General features: G+C 43.6%; 1 protein-coding gene across 1 annotated transcript in view; it reads left to right on the plus strand.

Moving 5' to 3' along the window:
• The window catches only part of grin2da (glutamate receptor, ionotropic, N-methyl D-aspartate 2D, a), a 254,280-nt gene extending 237,677 nt beyond the window's left edge, over positions 1-16,603 (plus strand). The window contains exons 12-13 of the mRNA XM_060903952.1: positions 6,515-6,747; positions 13,601-16,603. Coding sequence (XP_060759935.1) covers positions 6,515-6,747; positions 13,601-16,603 — 3,236 coding nt within the window. The remainder of the gene's footprint in view (positions 1-6,514; positions 6,748-13,600) is intronic.
• Positions 16,604-17,709: the final 1,106 nt, after the last annotated feature.

A 17,709-nucleotide genomic window follows, 5' to 3' on the forward strand; every position in this document is an offset into this window, starting at 1 on the left:
ATGTGTCATGGGCAGCTTACACATCTGGAAAGACATCATCAATGCTGAAAGGTATATCCAGGTTCTAGAGCAACATATGCTCCCATCCAGATGACGTCTCCTTCAGGGAAGACCTTGCATTTTCCAACATGACAATGCCAAACCACGTACTGCATCAATTACAGCATCATGGCTGTGTAGAAGAAGGGTCCGGGTGCTGAACTGGCCAGCCTGCAGTCCAGATCTTTCACCCACAGAAAACATTTGGCGCATCATAAAACGGAAGATACAACAAAAAAGACCTAAGACAGTTGAGCAACTAGAATCCTACATTAGACAAGAATGGGTTAACATTCCTATCCCTAAACTTGAGCAACTTGTCTCCTCTGTCCCCAGACGTTTACAGACTGTTGTAAAGAGAAAAGGGGATGTCTCACAGTGGTAAACCTGGCCTTGTCCCAACTTTTATGAGATTTGTTGTTGTCATGAAATTTAAAATCACCTAATTTTTCTCTTTAAATGATACATTTTCTCAGTTTAAACATTTGATATGTCATGTATGTTCTATTCTGAATAAAATATGGAATTTTGAAACTTCCACATCATTGCATTCTGTTTTTATTTACAATGTGTACTTTGTCCCAACTTTTTTGGAATCGGGGTTGTAGCTCCATCAGGAGGTGGTCCCCTGAAATGAAAGATGCCCTCAGAGACTGCTATGACATCACGGACTGGGATGTGCTGCTTAGCCCACACTGTGAGGACATAAATGGGCTGACACACTGTCTGACAGATTACCTCAACTTCTATGCAGACGTGGTCTCCCCCGCTAAGACTGTATGGTGTTACCCTAATAATAAGCCATGGGTAACACAGGAAGTCAAAGCTGTCCTCAACAGGAAGAAGGCTGCCTTCAGGAGCAGGAATAGGGAGGCAACGAAAGCAGCACAGCAGTAGGTGAAATGCTGCATGAGGGAAGCTAAGGACAGCTACAGGAGAAAGGTGGAGCAGAAGCTGAAGGAGAACAGCATGAGGGAGGTCTGGGAAGGTGTGAAAACCATCACAGGCCACAATACAAAGACAAGAGTCATTGAGGGGACAGTGGAGAGGACGAATGAGTTGAATGACTTCTTCAATTGGTTCAACCAGCCCACATCCTTCCCACCCTCTCCCTCACTGCAGCCATCTCTCCTTCTTCCCTCAACACACCTCCCCCCAGTCATCACAGCAGCCCCCTCCTCCCCCACCTCAACACAGATTCCTCTGTGGATTACTGCAGACCAGGTCAGAGGTCAACTGAGGAAGCTTCACCCCAGGAAAGCAGCAGGCCCAGACAAGATGTGTCCCTGACTACTGAAGACCTGAGCTGCTGAACTGGGTGAAACACTCCAATGCATCTTCAACCTCAGCCTGCAGCTGGGGATAGTGCCCACCCTCTGGAATACATCATGCATCGTTCCAGTTCCCAAAAAGAATTGGCCCAGCAAGCTGAACGACTTCCGACCGTTGGCACTCACTTCATATCTGATGAAGACGTTGGAGCGGCTGTTCCTCAGCCTCCTCAGACCCCAGGTACAACATGCCCAGGACTGTCTGCAGTTTGCGTACCAAGCAGGTGTTGGTGTGGAAGACGCCATCCTCTACCTGCTACACCGAGCCCACTCGCATCTGGATAAGGGAAATGGCACAGTGAGGATTCTCTTCTTGGACTTCTCGAGTGCCTTCAACACCATCCAGCCCCTACTGCTTCAAGACAAACTGAACAGGATGGGAGTGGACCCCTGCCTGGTCACCTGGATCTCCAGTTACCTCACTGACAGGCCGCAGTACGTCAGGCTGAAGAACATCACATCTGAGATTGTAATTAGCAGCACCAGAGCACCCCAGGGCACGGTGCTGACCCCTCTTCTCTTCACCCTGTACACCGCGGACTTCTGCTACAACCCAGAGCTGTGTCACATTCAGAAGTTTGCCGATGACACAGCCATCATTGGTTGAATCAGTGACGACAGAGAGGAGGAGTATAGGAGCCTGGTGAGGGACTTTGCTGTGTGGTGCAACAGGAACCATCTGCAGCTCAACATCTTGAAGACCAAGGAGCTGGTCTTTGACTTTGGGAGGTCCAGACCAAGGTCACGACCAGTTCTGATTGAGGGAGTCGAGGTGGAGGCTGTGGATTCCTACAAGTACCTCAGGCTGTGGCTGGACAGCAAGCTGGACTGGACTTGCAACACCAATCACTTATACAGGAAGGGACAGAGCAGGCTATACTTCCTTAGGAGGCTGTGGTCCTTTTACATCTGCAGGAAACTCCTGTGGATGTTCTATCAGTCTGTGGTCGCCAGTGTCCTGTTTTACACCGTGGTGTGCTGGGGGGCAGCACACCCAAGAAGGACGCATCCAGGCTGGACAAACTGATCAGGTGGGCCGGCTCTGTGGTCGGCATGAAGCTGGACTCTCTGGTGATAGTGGCAGAGAAGAGGTCTATGGACAAACTATTGAACATCATGGACGATGCCAGTCACCCTCTGCACACTGTCATCAGCAACCAGAGGAGCCTGTTCAGTGACAGAATGCTCCTTCCCAAGTGCAGGACAAACAGACTCAAAAACTCCTTTGTCCCTCACACCATCAGACTGTACAACTCCTCTCTGGGGGGGGAGGAGGGGTAACAGGAGGACAGAGGATGGGAAGGAGCAGTAGCCTAGCCTAACAATAAGCAATACCGGACAATGTGCAATATAAAGTGCAATATCTTTCCTGCTTCCCCCCCCCCCCCCCACACACACACACACACTTACCCTAACCCCACTTCTCCCCCTTTCCCCCCTCCCCCTTCCTCTCGTCCCCAGATCTTATTCTTTTATATTTGTATATGTAAATACTTAATTTATTTTAATTTATCTAGAAGTTTTCTCAATTTCTTTTCTCTGTTTATCTGTAATGATGCTACTAGAATCTTAATTTCCCTGAGGGAACCCTCCCAAAGGAATCAATCAAGTTTTATCTAATCTAATCTAATCTAATCTAATCTAATTAGGACTTTAAGCGGGTGGGTGGAGCACAGAAGTATGGCAGGCCAGAACTGAGTTTCAAAAAAACTCTTTATTTTCAGCTTTCTCAATCTCCCAGTCTCACAGACACACACACACACACACACACACACACACACACATCAGTCGTCTGGTTGGGGAGAGAGCTCCCTTCCTCTGCTCTCTCTCTCGTTATATAGGGCGCGGTCACTGGGGAAGACACACAAACACAGGTTAACTGACATCAGGTGCAATGATTCCCTGACTCCGCCCTCCGGTCACAGACCGATGCTTGACCATGCCCCTGCTGCCACACTAATCTAATCTAATAAAGCTCTTCATGGTCTCGCCCCTTCCTATCTCTGTGAGCTAATTCATTTGTACTGTCCCTCCCGCTCCCTCAGATCTTCTGTCTGTAGACTTTTGACTGTCCCATGTTTTAAACTGGCATCTATGGGTGGCAGATGATTCAGTGTTGCTGCTCCTAAACTTTGGAACTCATTACCACAATCGCTTCGTGACTGTTCCACTCTCTCTTCCTTCAAAGCTAACTTGAAAACTTTCCTCTTTACCTCACACCACTCTTCCTAGTGTGGTCTTTTTTTTTTTTGGTGTGTAACTATTGTGTAAAGAGTCCTTGGGTTTGTGAAAGGCATTATATAAATTGAAATTATTATTATTATTATTATTATTATTATTATTAATAGGCACCCCTGAGCATTGAGCGCATTTTGCGCCGACTCTTCTGCTGCATCTATGGATGGGGAAATATTCTGTCAGAGTGCAGGCACTTACAGATGCAGGCGCAGGGGAGACCGGGGCAGAGCAAACTGCAGATGTAATCCAAATTGGCATTCAGGAAGCGAGGTCAGGAAATAGTGAGGGTCAAGCAATCAGCAAACAGAGCAACATAGACTAGACTACAAGACGAGGTTGAGACGAAATGGGAATACTGGTTATACACTGATAAACAGGCAGTAATCAAATGGCTCAGTACGTTAGAGAGAGAACACTATATGGACAAAGTCCAAGTGTGAGAGTTGTGTTTATATAGGTGAGGGGCTCATTATTGAACGAGATGTAGGTGATGTTATTAATAATCAGGAGACAGAGGGTGCTGTGGTTCTTGGGGTTTGTAGTTCCGAGCAGCCATGATTGAAGGCTGTTCTGAACTCATGTTCTCTGAGCCGTTACTGACAAGGGAAAGTTAATTACAGAATGAGTAGTCAAAAGGTTAGGCCAATAAAGACTAGTGATACTGCCAGTTTTGCCCTTTTTAATAAATGTAATGTATGTGTGACATAGTTCATGTTAATGTTTCCGATTGCCTCTTTAATTGGCTGATGTTATATTTCTGTTTGTTATAAAATGACAAACTTACAGTTAACCAAAGGTGAATTCACTCACGTTCATTCTTTTTGATTATTTTATTGTTGATTTTAATTAAATAATGGATTTGAACATAAGATTATACATTTGGCGCTATAAACAGAATAATCCTTGATAGAAAGATTTAAATGCATGGAACATGTCTTCTGTGAATGCTCTTGTGAGTGTTTTTTTGTGGTGACATTTTTTTTCTATTATGATTGAAGTATTGGCTACATTTGGTAATCAGTCTGGAACTTTAATCTTCAAAACCATGTTTGTCTTACAATATTGTAGAAACCAGCCTATTTCAGATATTTATTAAAGCTGTTATTATCTTCACTCATCTGTCTTTTTTCTGCCATAACGGCTTCCTTTTCTTTCCTGTTTTTCATGTTTTCCTCCATCACTTTTTTTTTTATTCTTCAATAAAAATGTAAATCAGACAGAAATTTCAGCTGGCTCAAATCTTTCTTTTCTAATGAGTAAAGACTTAATTTCCCCAAAATTTTATGCTCAAACTTATTCTTCCAGACTCTTATGGGTCTGGTTATACAGTGGGGCAAAAAAGTATTTAGTCAGTCACCAATTGTGCAAGTTCTCCCACTTAAAAAGACGAGAGAGGCCTGTAATTTTCATCATAGGTATACCTCAACTATGAGAGACAAAATGAGGGAAAAAAATCCAGAAAATCAATAACAAAAGTTCATCTCAATACTTTGTTATATACCCTTTGTTGGCAATGACAGAGGTCAAACGTTTTCTGTAAGTCTTCACAAGGTTTTCACACACTGTTGCTGGTATTTTGGCCCATTCCTCCATGCAGATCTCCTCTAGAGCAGTGATGTTTTGGGGCTGTTGCTGGGCACCATGGACTTTCAACTCCCTCCAAAGATTTTCTATGGGGTTGAGATCTGGAGACTGGCTAGGCCACTCCAGGACCTTGAAATGCTTCTTACGAAGCCACTCCTTCGTTGCCCGGGCGGTGTGTTTGGGATCATTGTCATGCTGAAAGACCCAACCATGTTTCATCTTCAAAGCCCTTGCTGATGGAAGGTTTTCACTCAAAATCTCACAATACATGGCCCCATTCATTCTTTCCTTTACACAGATCAGTCGTCCTGGTCCCTTTGCAGAAAAACAGCCCAAAGCATGATGTTTCCACCCCCATGCTTCACAGTAGGTATGGTGTTCTTTGGATGCAACTCAGCATTCTTTCTCCTCCAAACACAAGTTGAGTTTTTACCAAAAAGTTCTATTTTGGTTTCATCTGACCATATGACATTCTCCCAATCCTCTTCTGGATCATCCAATTGCACTCTAGCAAACTTCAGACGGGCCTGGACATGTACTGGCTTAAGCAGGGGGACATGTCTGGCACTGCAGGATTTGAGTCCCTGGCGGCGTAGTGTGTTACTGATGGTAGCCTTTGTTACTTTGGTCCCAGCTCTCTGCAGGTCATTCACTAGGTCCCCCCGTGTGGTTCTGGGATTTTTGCTCACTGTTCTTGTGATCATTTTGACCCCACGGAGTGAGATCTTGCATGGAGCCCCAGATCGAGGGAGATTATCAGTGGTTTTGTATGTCTTCCATTTTCTAATAATTGCTCCCACAGTTGATTTCTTCACACCAAGCTGCTTACCTATTGCAGATTCAGTCTTCCCAGCCTGGTGCTGGTCTACAATTTTGTTTCTGGTGTCCTTTGACAGCTCTTTGGTCTTGGCCATAGTGGAGTTTGGAGTGTGACTGTTTGAGGTTGTGGACAGGTGTCTTTTATACTGATAACAAGTTCAAACAGGTGCCATTAATACAGGTAACGAGTGGAGGACAGAGGAGCCTCTTAAAGAAGAAGTTACAGGTCTGTGAGAGCCAGAAATCTTGCTTGTTTGTAGGTGACCAAATACTTATTTTACCGAGGAATTTACCAATTAATTCATTAAAAATCCTACAATGTGATTTCCTGGATTCTTTCCCCCCATTCTGTCTCTCATAGTTGAAGTGTACCTATGATGAAAATTACAGGCCTCTCTCATCTTTTTAAGTGGGAGAACTTGCACAATTGGTGACTGACTAAATACTTTTTTGCCCCACTGTATTCTCATATATTTTATTTGTTTTGTTTGTTGTTTCCCCAGATAAAATAGACATGCTTGAACGCCTCTGGCTCTCTGGGATTTGTCATAATGATAAGATTGAAGTGATGAGTTCCAAGCTGGACATAGATAACATGGCAGGAGTTTTCTACATGCTACTGGTGGCAATGGGTCTAAGCCTTTTGGTCTTTGCCTGGGAACACCTGGTTTACTGGAAGCTCCGCCATTGCTTGGGTCATTCAAAGGGACTGGACTTCCTGCTGGCTTTTAGTCGGGTTAGTGTATAGACACTTTACACACACACACACACACACACACACACACACACACACACACACGATTTCTAAATTTCCATTGATTTGTATTTTATTACAGACAGTGTGAACCCAAGATATTTCATGTTTTTCTGTTCACCTTCATTTCATTTTTTTAATGTCCATCCATTCCTGTGTTTCAGGCCTGCAACACATTCCAAAAAAGTTGGGATGGGGGCAACTTAGGGCTAGTAATGAGGTAAAACAATTAAATAACGTGATTTGAAACAGGCAATATCAACAGGTGATTGTAATCATGATTTGGTACAAAATCAGTATCCAGGAAAGGCCTAGACTTTGAGGAGCAAAGATGGGCTGAGAATCTGCAGTTTGTCAACAAATGTGTGAGAAAATTATTGAAATGTTTAAAAACAATGTTCCTCAAAGAAAAATAGGAAGGGATTTGGATATTTGACAATTCAAGGAACACAGAGGAATTTCAGAGCATAAAGAGCAATCCTAAGCTGAACACAAGTTGTGTAATGCAAAAAAAAAAAAAAAAACTAATTAGTTTATTTGGCAACAGGTAAGTAACATGATTGGATATAAAAAGAGCATCTCAGTGAGGCAGAGTCTCTCTTAAGTAAAGATGGAGAGGGGTTCACTGCTCTGTAAAAGACTGTGTGGGCAAACAGTGCAACAATTTAAGAATAACTTTCCACAAAGTAAAACTGTAAAGTATTTGGAGATCACATCATCTATGGCACATAATATCATTAAAAGATTCAGAGAATCTGTAGAACTCTATGTATTCAATGGATAAAGCCAAAAACCAATATTATGCCGCTTTTCCACTACAAAAGCGGCTGAGTTGGGCTGAGCCGTGCCGTATTGAGTCGGGCTGAGTCGAGCTGAGCGGGGCTGTTGGAGTTGCATTTCGACTACAACCGCGCTGAACCGTGCTGGCTGGAAGTGGGTGGACACACTGGGTGGAGTTAGCAAAAGTGGGTGGACGTCACGTGATGTCGTTAAGCAGCGCAAACAGTGACATCAGTGACCTTTTAAGCGGTAGTCTCACGACCCGAATAGTAAACAATAAACATGGAGGACATGGAGTCATTAGTGTTGCTGGTCTTGGTGCTGTGGCTTGTTGTCACCGACAACGCCAACAGATACTGGCAAGAGTGTATAGATGAGGCGAGGCGCATAAGGCTTCAGAAATTCTCGTAATTCTTCTTCTTCGGGGTTTACGGTGTTTACAGATCCCAGCGTGCTCGCGGGGCGTGTGTGGGCATGTGAGGACACTCCTCCTCACCAATCAGTACACAGGGGAGTGTCTGCTCACGCCCCCAGCCTCACTCGGCTCGCTTTGGCTCGCTTCAGCCCCACTCCAAAACCGTGCGAGTTTTAGGGGCTAAGCAGGGCTGAAGCGAGCCGAGTCGTGCTGTTCTTTGGTAGTCAAAACGCGAGCCGTGTCGGGCTGAAGTGAGCTGAAGCGAGCTGAAGTGAGCTGAAAAAGGGTAGTGGAAAAGGGCCATTAGATGCCTGTGATCTTCGGGCTGTCACGTAACACTACATTAAAAACAGATACGATTCTGCCATGGAAATGACTGTATGGGCTCAGGAACACTTCAGAAAAAAAACATCCTCTTTGAAAACAGTTCATTACTGCATCCACAAATAAAACCAGATATAAACTATATCTAGAAACACTGCCACCTTCTCTGGGCCCTAGTTCTTTTATGATGGACTGAGTGGAAAACTGTCCTGTAGTCTGACAAATTGAAATTTGAAATTATTTTTGGAAATCATGGACACCACATCCTCCAGGCTAAAGAGGACATGGACCATCAGGGTTGTTATCAGTGCACAGTTCAAAAGCCAGCATCTGTGATGGTATGAGGGTGCATTAGTGCACATGACATGGGTAGCTTGCACATGGGAAGCAACATGCTGCCATCCAGACAACATCTTTTTCAGGGAAGGCCTTGCTTACTTCAGCAAAATAATGCCAAACTGCATTCTGTACATATTAAAACTGCATGGCTCCGTCATAAAACAGCCCAGGTGCTGAACTGGCCTGCCTGCAGTCCAGACTTGTCTCCCATTGAAGACATTTGGTGCATTATGTAGTGCAAAATACAACCAAGGAGACCCCAAACTTTTGAGCAACTGAAATTGTATATCAAGTCAAGTTTATTTTAATAGCACTTTTAACAATAGACATTGTCGCAAAGCAGCTTTACAGAATTTAAATGCCTTTAAACATGAGCTAATTTTATCCCTAATTTATCCCCAGTGAGCAAGCCTGTGGCGATGGTGGCAAGGAAAAACTCCCTCAGACAACATGAGGAAGAAACCTTGAGAGGAACCAGACTCAAAAGGGCACCCATCCTCATTTGGGTGATAACAGACAATGTGATTATAACATTAACAGTTTTAACATGAAGTCAGTTTTGTTGATGTTATCTCCACTGATGGAAACTTGAGTGCAAAACTGTTCATGACAACTGCAGTCCTAAAGTTAGCAAGTCAACTGTAGTCCTCAGCCATAAAAGCATTACTGTAAGTGTCCAGAGCGTCTTCCAAGTGTGACTTTCAACTGTCCATATGGGGCCATCCTCCACAGGAGCAATGTGATGATACTCCAACCAGACATAGGGCATCAGGATGGATCAGGCAGGTCCGAGGAGCAGAGGAGGTCAGCATTTCGATCTCAGGATTGACATGTAACTCAGAGGGACAGACAGGGGGGAAGAGAGAGAGAGAGAAAACACAGGTTGTTAGGTATGCCCAACGTCACCTGATGAGTAAGAACAGTATACATTTTGTGCTGAGTGCAAGCAGGGACTCCTGCAAAGCTATGACAGCATAACTAAAAAGGGAGAGCCAGAAGGTAACACAGGCATGAGGGCACCCCAGGACATAGGCAGCAGCCACTACACCATCAACAAATTCGAGTGAGCAAGCGAGTGGGGGACTGACAGCATCCATACATCCCAGTTTACCAAAACACTCTATGTCTGAGGACCCTCCAGATCTACTCCTTTCCCTCATAAACACTATTAACAAAAGACTTGACTAAACAGATGTGTTTTCAGCCTAGACGTAAATGCTGAGACTGTGTCTGATTCCCGAACACTACTTGAAAGGCTGTTCTATAACTTTGGGGCTTTGTAAGAGAAGGCTCTGCCCCTGATGTAGCCTTCACTATACAAGGTACCAGCAGATAGCCTGCACCTTTTGATCTAAGTAGGCGTGGCGGGTCATAAAGGACCAGAAGTTCGCTCAGGTACTGTGGCGCGAGACCATTCAGTGCTTTAAAGGTCAATAGTCATATTTTATAAACAATGCAAAATTTGATTGGGAGCCAGTGCAGTGTGGATAAGACAGGGGTGATGTGGTCATATATTCAAGTTCTAGTAAGAACTCTTGCTGTTGCATTTTGAACTAACTAGAGCTTGTTTATGCACTTATTGGAACATCCAGACAGTAAGGCATTACAATAATCCAACCTGGAGGTAACAAAAACATGAACTAGTTTTTCTGCATCATGTAGTGACATTAAATTTCTTATCTTAGCAATATTTCTGAGATGAAAGAAAACTATCCAGGAAATGTTATCAATGTGAGTTTCGAATGAAAGACTGGGGTCAATAATCACCCTGAGGTCTTTTACTGCTGCATGTGAAGAAACAGAAAGGCCATCCAGAGTTACTGTGTAATCAGAAAACTTACTTCTAGCTGCATGTAGTCCGAGTACAAGTACTTCAGTCTTGTCAGAGTTAAGCAGAAAGAAGTTAATAAGCATCCAGTGTCTAATGTCCTTTACACATTCCTCAGTTCTATTAAGCTGATGTCTCTCATCTGGTTTTGCAGAAACATACAACTGTGTGTCATCAGCATAACAGTGGAAACTAATACCATGCTTACGAATAACATCACCCAGAGGTAATATGTATAAAGAAAAAAGCAGTGGACCTAAGACAGAATCTTGTGGAACACCAAACTTTACCTCAGTATATCAGGCAAGAATGGGAAAGCATTTCTCTTTCAAAACTACAGCAATTGGTCTCCTCAGTTCCCAAACATTTACAGAGTGTTGTTACAAGTAGAGGTGATGCAACACAGTGGTAAACATGCCCCTGTTCCAACTTTTCTGAAACGTTGCTAGCATCAACTTCAAAATGAGCAAATATTTTTCAAAAAACAATAAAATCTGTCAGTTTCAACGTTTGATATATCTTTGAAATATTCAATAAAATATAGGGTTTCCATGATTTGCAAATACTCACATTTTGTTTTTATTTACAGTTTACACAGCATCCCAACTTTCTTGGAAACAGGGTTGTGTGTGTGTGTGTGTGTGTGTGGACCCTCATTTCTTGTGTTTGTCTTATCCTATGTTCACACCAAATGTGGCAAGAGCACTAAAATTTGCTCTGGCTGCTCTGCCAGCAATGTTAGCAAGTTTGTGGACAGTTTGTAATATACTGTAGATAAAATATGCAGCTACAAGTTTGTTGAGAATGCTTCATCTTGCAAACTTTATTTAAAAGGGTCACAAAACAAACAAATGTCAACCAGTATCTTATATCATAATAAAAATAATTTAAAAACACAATGATAAAAATAATTTTAAAAAATTAAATATTGTTTAACAATACCATTTGGGAGACCAGATAGATGTTTTGTTTTTACTTGCTTTTTGCCTCATTGCAAAAAAAAAAAGTCAAAACTGACTACTTTCATTTTAACACATCCAACACTCACCTCTCATCTTGTAATACCTCCATGTCAGTCCAGTGAGGCATTTTATCACCGAGACAAAGTACACTATCAGGAGAATGCAGGTAGATTGGAGTGGAGACTGATGTATGTACAGAAGAGAGTCTTTATTATAAAGAAATAGAAAATAGGCATACAATCCAAAACATAAAGATGCAAACGAAATGAGGAACAGGCAAAATGTTGGGTGAGGCATGAACAGGCTAAACAGGGCTAGACAATAATAGAATCAAATACATGGAACAGGAATCAGGAAACCAGGAAGACTACATGATAACAAGGCTCGGTAAAGGTGACTCGCAACGCAATACTTCCCAAACTGAGTGAGTCCTCAGCATCCTTATATGAGTGCACTGATTGTGTCTTAATCCGCGGCAGGTGTCAGTCATTAACAGTGCACGCTGTTCAGAGCACGCGTGAGAGTCATTTCATTGTGCACACTGTTCAGAGCACATGTGAGAGAAAGTCTGTTGTGCACACCAATACATGTGGGTGTGACACTCCCGTTCAACAGCATCCTTCAAATTACATGTAAATAAATAACCAACACTCATTAGCATGCAATTCCCTCCTATTTTCCCCAAAAATATATTTTGCACTTCATCAACTCATTTGAAACACCAACAGTTCCTGACAGATTGGTCCATGTTTCTTTTCCTTTTTTTTATGTCCTTGGGACACGTTATTAACAATGGGGAAACCTACCACTGCAATTATCACTTTCTCCTCAATGGTAGACTACTTAGGCCAAGTTTACATTTGACCGTATCTGTCTCGTTTTCTTCGCGGATGCACTGTCCATTTACATTAAAATGCCTGGAAACGCCGGGAAACGGGAATCCGCCAGCGTCCACGTATTCAATCTAGATCGTGTCTGGTCCGGTGCTGTGTAAACATTGAGAATACGCGGATACGCTGTGCTGAGCTCTAGCTGGCGTCGTCATTGGACAATGTCACTGTGACATCCACCTTCCTGATTCGCTGGCGTTGGTCATGTGACACGACTGCTGAAAAACGGCGCGGACTTCCGCCTTGTATCACCTTTCATTAAAGAGTATAAAAGTATGAAAATACTGCAAATACTGATACAAATACTGCCCATTGTGTAGTTATGATTGTCTTTAGGTTTGCCATCCTTCCACTTGCAAGTGGTAAGTGACGCGCATACCCAATATGCACTGAGAGCACACACACACAGCGGCTCAGTCCCGAATTACTGCTCGTGCACTTCACTCGCGCGCTCTATGAGCTGCGCAGGGCCGGAGTGCGCACCCTCCAGAGGGCACTCACTGTTCAGGGTGGAGTGATTTGGAGCACAGGATGCCTGCGGAGCCGAGCGTATCCGTGTATTGGCGTTGCTGTGTGCAGGCGAATCGTGTATTGGTGTTGCTGTGTGCATGTTAATCGTTTTAAAAACGTTAATCTGATGATCCGCTGATACGGTCTAATGTAAACCCCACCTTAGGAATGGTTTGAATGGAACCAAAATTTGCACAACTGCATTTTATAGGATTCTTTAGAACAGAGCACTTCTAAATTTCGATTGGTTGCCACCGAACTGCATTATAACTCATTACCATAAAGTTGCCTTAACTTCAGCTTTATTCTGCTTCAACAAGCCACCACCGATCTCCCCACCGAAATATGCTGGCTCACATAGAAAATGAATGACCTCTGGTCATTTTTATGCTGTCACTGCATTTGGTGTGAACATAAGGTTCATTGCACAAAGACTGATAACTTCCACATTGTGCGAGATGAGAAAAAGGTACAAGATTATTCATTTCTCTGTATTCTACTGTCTGCTATATTAAAAAGAAAATGGATGTCCTATGTACTATATCTGCAATATTTAACAAGTAATATAGTAAATTCAAATCATGGAAAAGCATTACATTCGTACTGTAGGTGGAGTGACAGTGCAGTGTGTGATGTCTTGCATTAGTTAATTACTGAACATCCAGACAATTTCATTGTTATAGAAATATATCTAGTTTATTTTGAATGTTATTGACGCATTTTCCAGAGCCTCTGGTTTGGTATTTGTCAAGAAGGACAAATTTAACTTTTATTTAATCTTTTCCAGGGAATGTACAGCTGCTGCAGTTTTGAAGATGAAACAACCCCTGTAGGTAACCAAATGACACTTCCACAATATCATCCCATTTCCACTATGCCCCCTCCTGCTCAGCCTCACATGGTTAATGCAAATGTAGCCAACTCTTCCATCACAACGGCACAACAGCAGCAGCAGCAGCAAAAGCTTCACCAGCAACAGCAACAACCAGTGTACAATGCCCTTCTTCCTGGACCTCTGCCAACAGCTGGGCATTCAGGCATGGCTCTTGGGCCCTCAAACAGCCCAATTCTTGGAGCGCCTATGCCATGTTCCACATTTTTACCTCGTCACGATCGACGACTGGCTGTAGTGGATCGGTGGACACGTCCAAAAACTGGCCCTGAAAAAACAAGTGCCATCAATAGTGGAATCACAGATGTTGCACAATTCCCACAGGTCATGCCGCCACAGTGGGCTGCAGTAGGTGGGGGAGAAGGAGGTCTAGATGAATATAAAAGATACTATGGCCCAATTGATCCAGAGGGATTAGGAGTCTCTGGAGATCCACAAAGTGTAGTTTCCCAACCTCCAAAAAACACACATCAAACAAAGTCCTTGGGAAACCCAAAGTTGCCACAAAAAAAACAACCCTCTGGGCATTTACCAGTAAACTCAGCTTTGCATCATTCTTCTCCACCACAGCAGTCTTTCTGGAGGAGAAGCAGTCTTTCAAAAAGAAAAGGCTCTGGGGGACCCCTGTATGAAAACATTCTTCCTTTAGGACGGAGAGGTGGGGGTAGGTATGGAGGGAGGGATGGAGTAGGGAGGAGAGGTCGTCGTCCTCCTCCTTTGCCTCTTCCTATGCCTCTTCCCTTCTCCCCTAACCAAATTCCTCTTTCACCCTCACCTTCTGTGCACTACATTTCCACCTCCTCTAGCACATCTACCACCTCTTCCACCTCTTCTTCTCTATCAGTCTCACGATCTACTTCTCCTTCCTATTCTACTTCTTCATACTCATCATCACAGAGTTTCAAATACAGGGCAGGTGAAAGAGATGCATATGATGAGTTTGACACAGATGAGCTTACAGAAGAGTCCAGCCTTCTTTTGGGCAGGAGAAAAAGTCGTTCACACATGTCATCTCGGTCCCTGCCCTGCAGCCCACCTCCACCCATACCACCACGTAAACCATGCCCACAGAAGGTACAGATGAGAGACAGTGCCACTAGCCAGCTGGCACAACTCCAGGAATGGTGGGCTTCATGGGGGGAGAAAGAGAAAGCTAGAAGAGCAAGTGGTGGGAGAGGTAAGGGCAAAGAAGTGAAACGATATTACAAAGAGAGAGAAAGGGAGAGAAGGAGGAGGAAGAAGGGTCGAAAGAAAAAGAAGAGGGGAGAGCATGAGAGAGAGAGAGAACACAAAAGACATAAAGTAAAGAAGAAAAAGAAAAAGGATGGGAAATCCAGGAAAAAGGAGAAGGAAAAGCGATCTGGTCAAGAAGAAGGTGAAATTGATGGTAAAGAAGTATTTGAAAAAGGGACAGAACAGAATCTGCCTTCCTACCCTGAACTTAGGCGTAGCTCTTTCCGGAAGAAAAGTGAAAGCTCTATGCGGAGTTATGACTGGGATATAAAAAGAGAGGGAGGAAGGAGGGAGAGTGATAATCAAGAGGGTGGTGATGAAGAAGGAGCTAGGAGAAGAGAAAAGCACCACAGGAATCCTCAGTCCTATCACCATTCCAGACCAAAGTCTAACAGTAAGCGCTATCCCACTTCAAGTAAATGCTCAACATCAGTTAAATTTTGGGGTAGTGGGAATGCACATTCTGAATCTCCATCTTCTTTTCTTCCTCTTTTTCCTCTTAATTATAAAAGAACACGGTCTTTTGGGTCTGAAAGAGAGGAACATGGGAAAGGAGGTGAGATTCGCCCCCTTTTAGGAAAGAATGGAAAAGGTAAGACCTACTCAAGAGAAGCCTTGGCATTTCATGAATGGGATTCAGATGAGGAGGAAGAGGAAGAATCAGAAGAGAGAGACAGAACTGAGGAACGAAGAAGAAGAAGAAGAGAGAGCAGAGGAATAGAATCAGAATCTGAAAGGGAGAGAGACAAAACTGTTGAGATCTATACGGATGATGAAGGTTCTTCAGGTGAATTTGGCAAGTTTGAGAGATACTGGGAAGGGCATGAAGGAAGGGCTGTTGGAGGCATTGGGGGTGGAGGTTGGTTTTTTGGCACCTATCCTGCTAGGGAGAGGGTGGGGAGTACAAATAGTAGAGATGACCTTTCTTTGGGATTAGGAGGTGGGGAAAGTAGCTGTGGTTTTGGAGGGGGCTCAAGATGGGGTTCTGGAGGTTTAGGATCAAATCAGTGGCCACCATCACCTTTGACTCCCCCACCCCCACGAAGGTACTGGTCTGTGGACAAATTACCAGTGAAGACTGAAAAGAAGTCTAAAAGGAGATCACATGAGAAAAGTGAATGCCATGCTGCCTGTTCCTGCCAGTCACCCCACCACTATAAGTGGAATCGAGTGACCTCTCGTAGTCAAGAGGATCTGCTGCCTCACTGCCAAAGTTTCAGCAACATCAACCGGCCCAAACGGCAGTCCTCCAAACTGGACCAAGCTCAAGGTCAAGTAAAATCTGGAAGTCAATCAAACCTCAGTGTTCATAGATCACAACGTTCTGAGAGGTCCAGAGAGTTATCATCTCCTCAGACTTTACCATCATCTATGCCAGCCCCGATGGTCCCAACTCTCCCTGCACCTCCATCATCCTCCCACCAGGCTCATGTTCCTCTACCTACCTCCTCCTCTTCTGTTTCATCACCATCAGCCATTTCTTCAACAACTGGTGCCCTGCAGCCCTCTTCTATATCCTCCTCCAGTGCCAAGCTCCAGTACCAGAGACTGTGTTCAGTACCCCAGCCACAAAGGTACCAATCCCCGCATCTTCCCTTCAAAACCAAGAGTTTGTGCTCACGTCGAGACTCTGCCCACTTTTCCAGTGTGGAGAGTGAGGTCTGAGGCATATAATCAAAAAGAGACATTAGTAGCCTGGGCCAATTTGGTTTTGTTGGCTCATAATGATGAGGTGAGGCCCCTTTTATTTCTTGCACAAGTCTGTTGTGCTAATGAAAGAAAGGTGGATCTTGGTATGTCACATGTTGTGGCTTTCCTTTTTATACTGCATAAGAATGGTACTGCCTTTCTGAGAAACCTCTTGTTAAAGAGGAATAATTCAGATGCGATTTGCTGTGCTTTTCTCAGTTTTATGGGGCACTTGTGTGGTGGGGTTGAATATTCTGGATGAATGTGGTGTTTGACCGTTGTGGTGCTTGTGGACTCAGGTGTGACCCTTGGATCTCAAGGGGAGATTCAGAGGCAGAAACCTTTTAATAACCCCCATAGAGTTCATCATATTCCTCCCTCTGTTTAAGCTTCAAATTATGACATTTATTCTTGCATTTGTATTACAAGGGATGCATTCATTATAACAAGGTAGCAGTTTTTGGTCCCTCTTTGGTCCCTCCCAAGAACATATCCCCTTGCCTCTGCAGACATCTAATGTTCTGTTTCGCTTTGTCAGTGTTTATTTTCCCTACAGGATAAGTCAACTTTTCCTGATCAATATATGATTCATTGAAACTGAGTGCCAAACTTGTTGTGCGGCTGCACAGTCATATCATATTTAGATCTCATTCTTTTCCCTTAAGCAATACATAAGTCTCATCTATATGTGTGTCTATGTTGTAGTCAAGACTTTATTAAATAAGAGAACATAATCACTGTGCAATATTATGATGAGGGCACACACAGCATTTCAACTACCTAAAAAGTGGCAGCCCATCCCCTCACAACTGAATGTACATGTTGCCATGACAACACAGTGTGCTGCAACCAAGAAACTAAGATCGTAGCTTTTGGGGAGAAAATCTTTAAATCAATAATCCATTTTGAATGTTTTCAGTTAAATTGTTTAAAGTGCAAAAATGAAATAGCTAGCCATATGGAGCGCTGTACCATCAATCAGATGTCAGTGTTAGATTTAGAACACGTCATTATTCAGAGGGCGATAAGCAGGAGAGCACTGTTTACAGTTAAGCACTGTGTTTTTACGTTTTTTTTTTTCC

This window comes from Neoarius graeffei, chromosome 22 (genome assembly GCF_027579695.1).
Source record: "Neoarius graeffei isolate fNeoGra1 chromosome 22, fNeoGra1.pri, whole genome shotgun sequence".
NCBI lineage: Eukaryota > Metazoa > Chordata > Actinopteri > Siluriformes > Ariidae > Neoarius > Neoarius graeffei.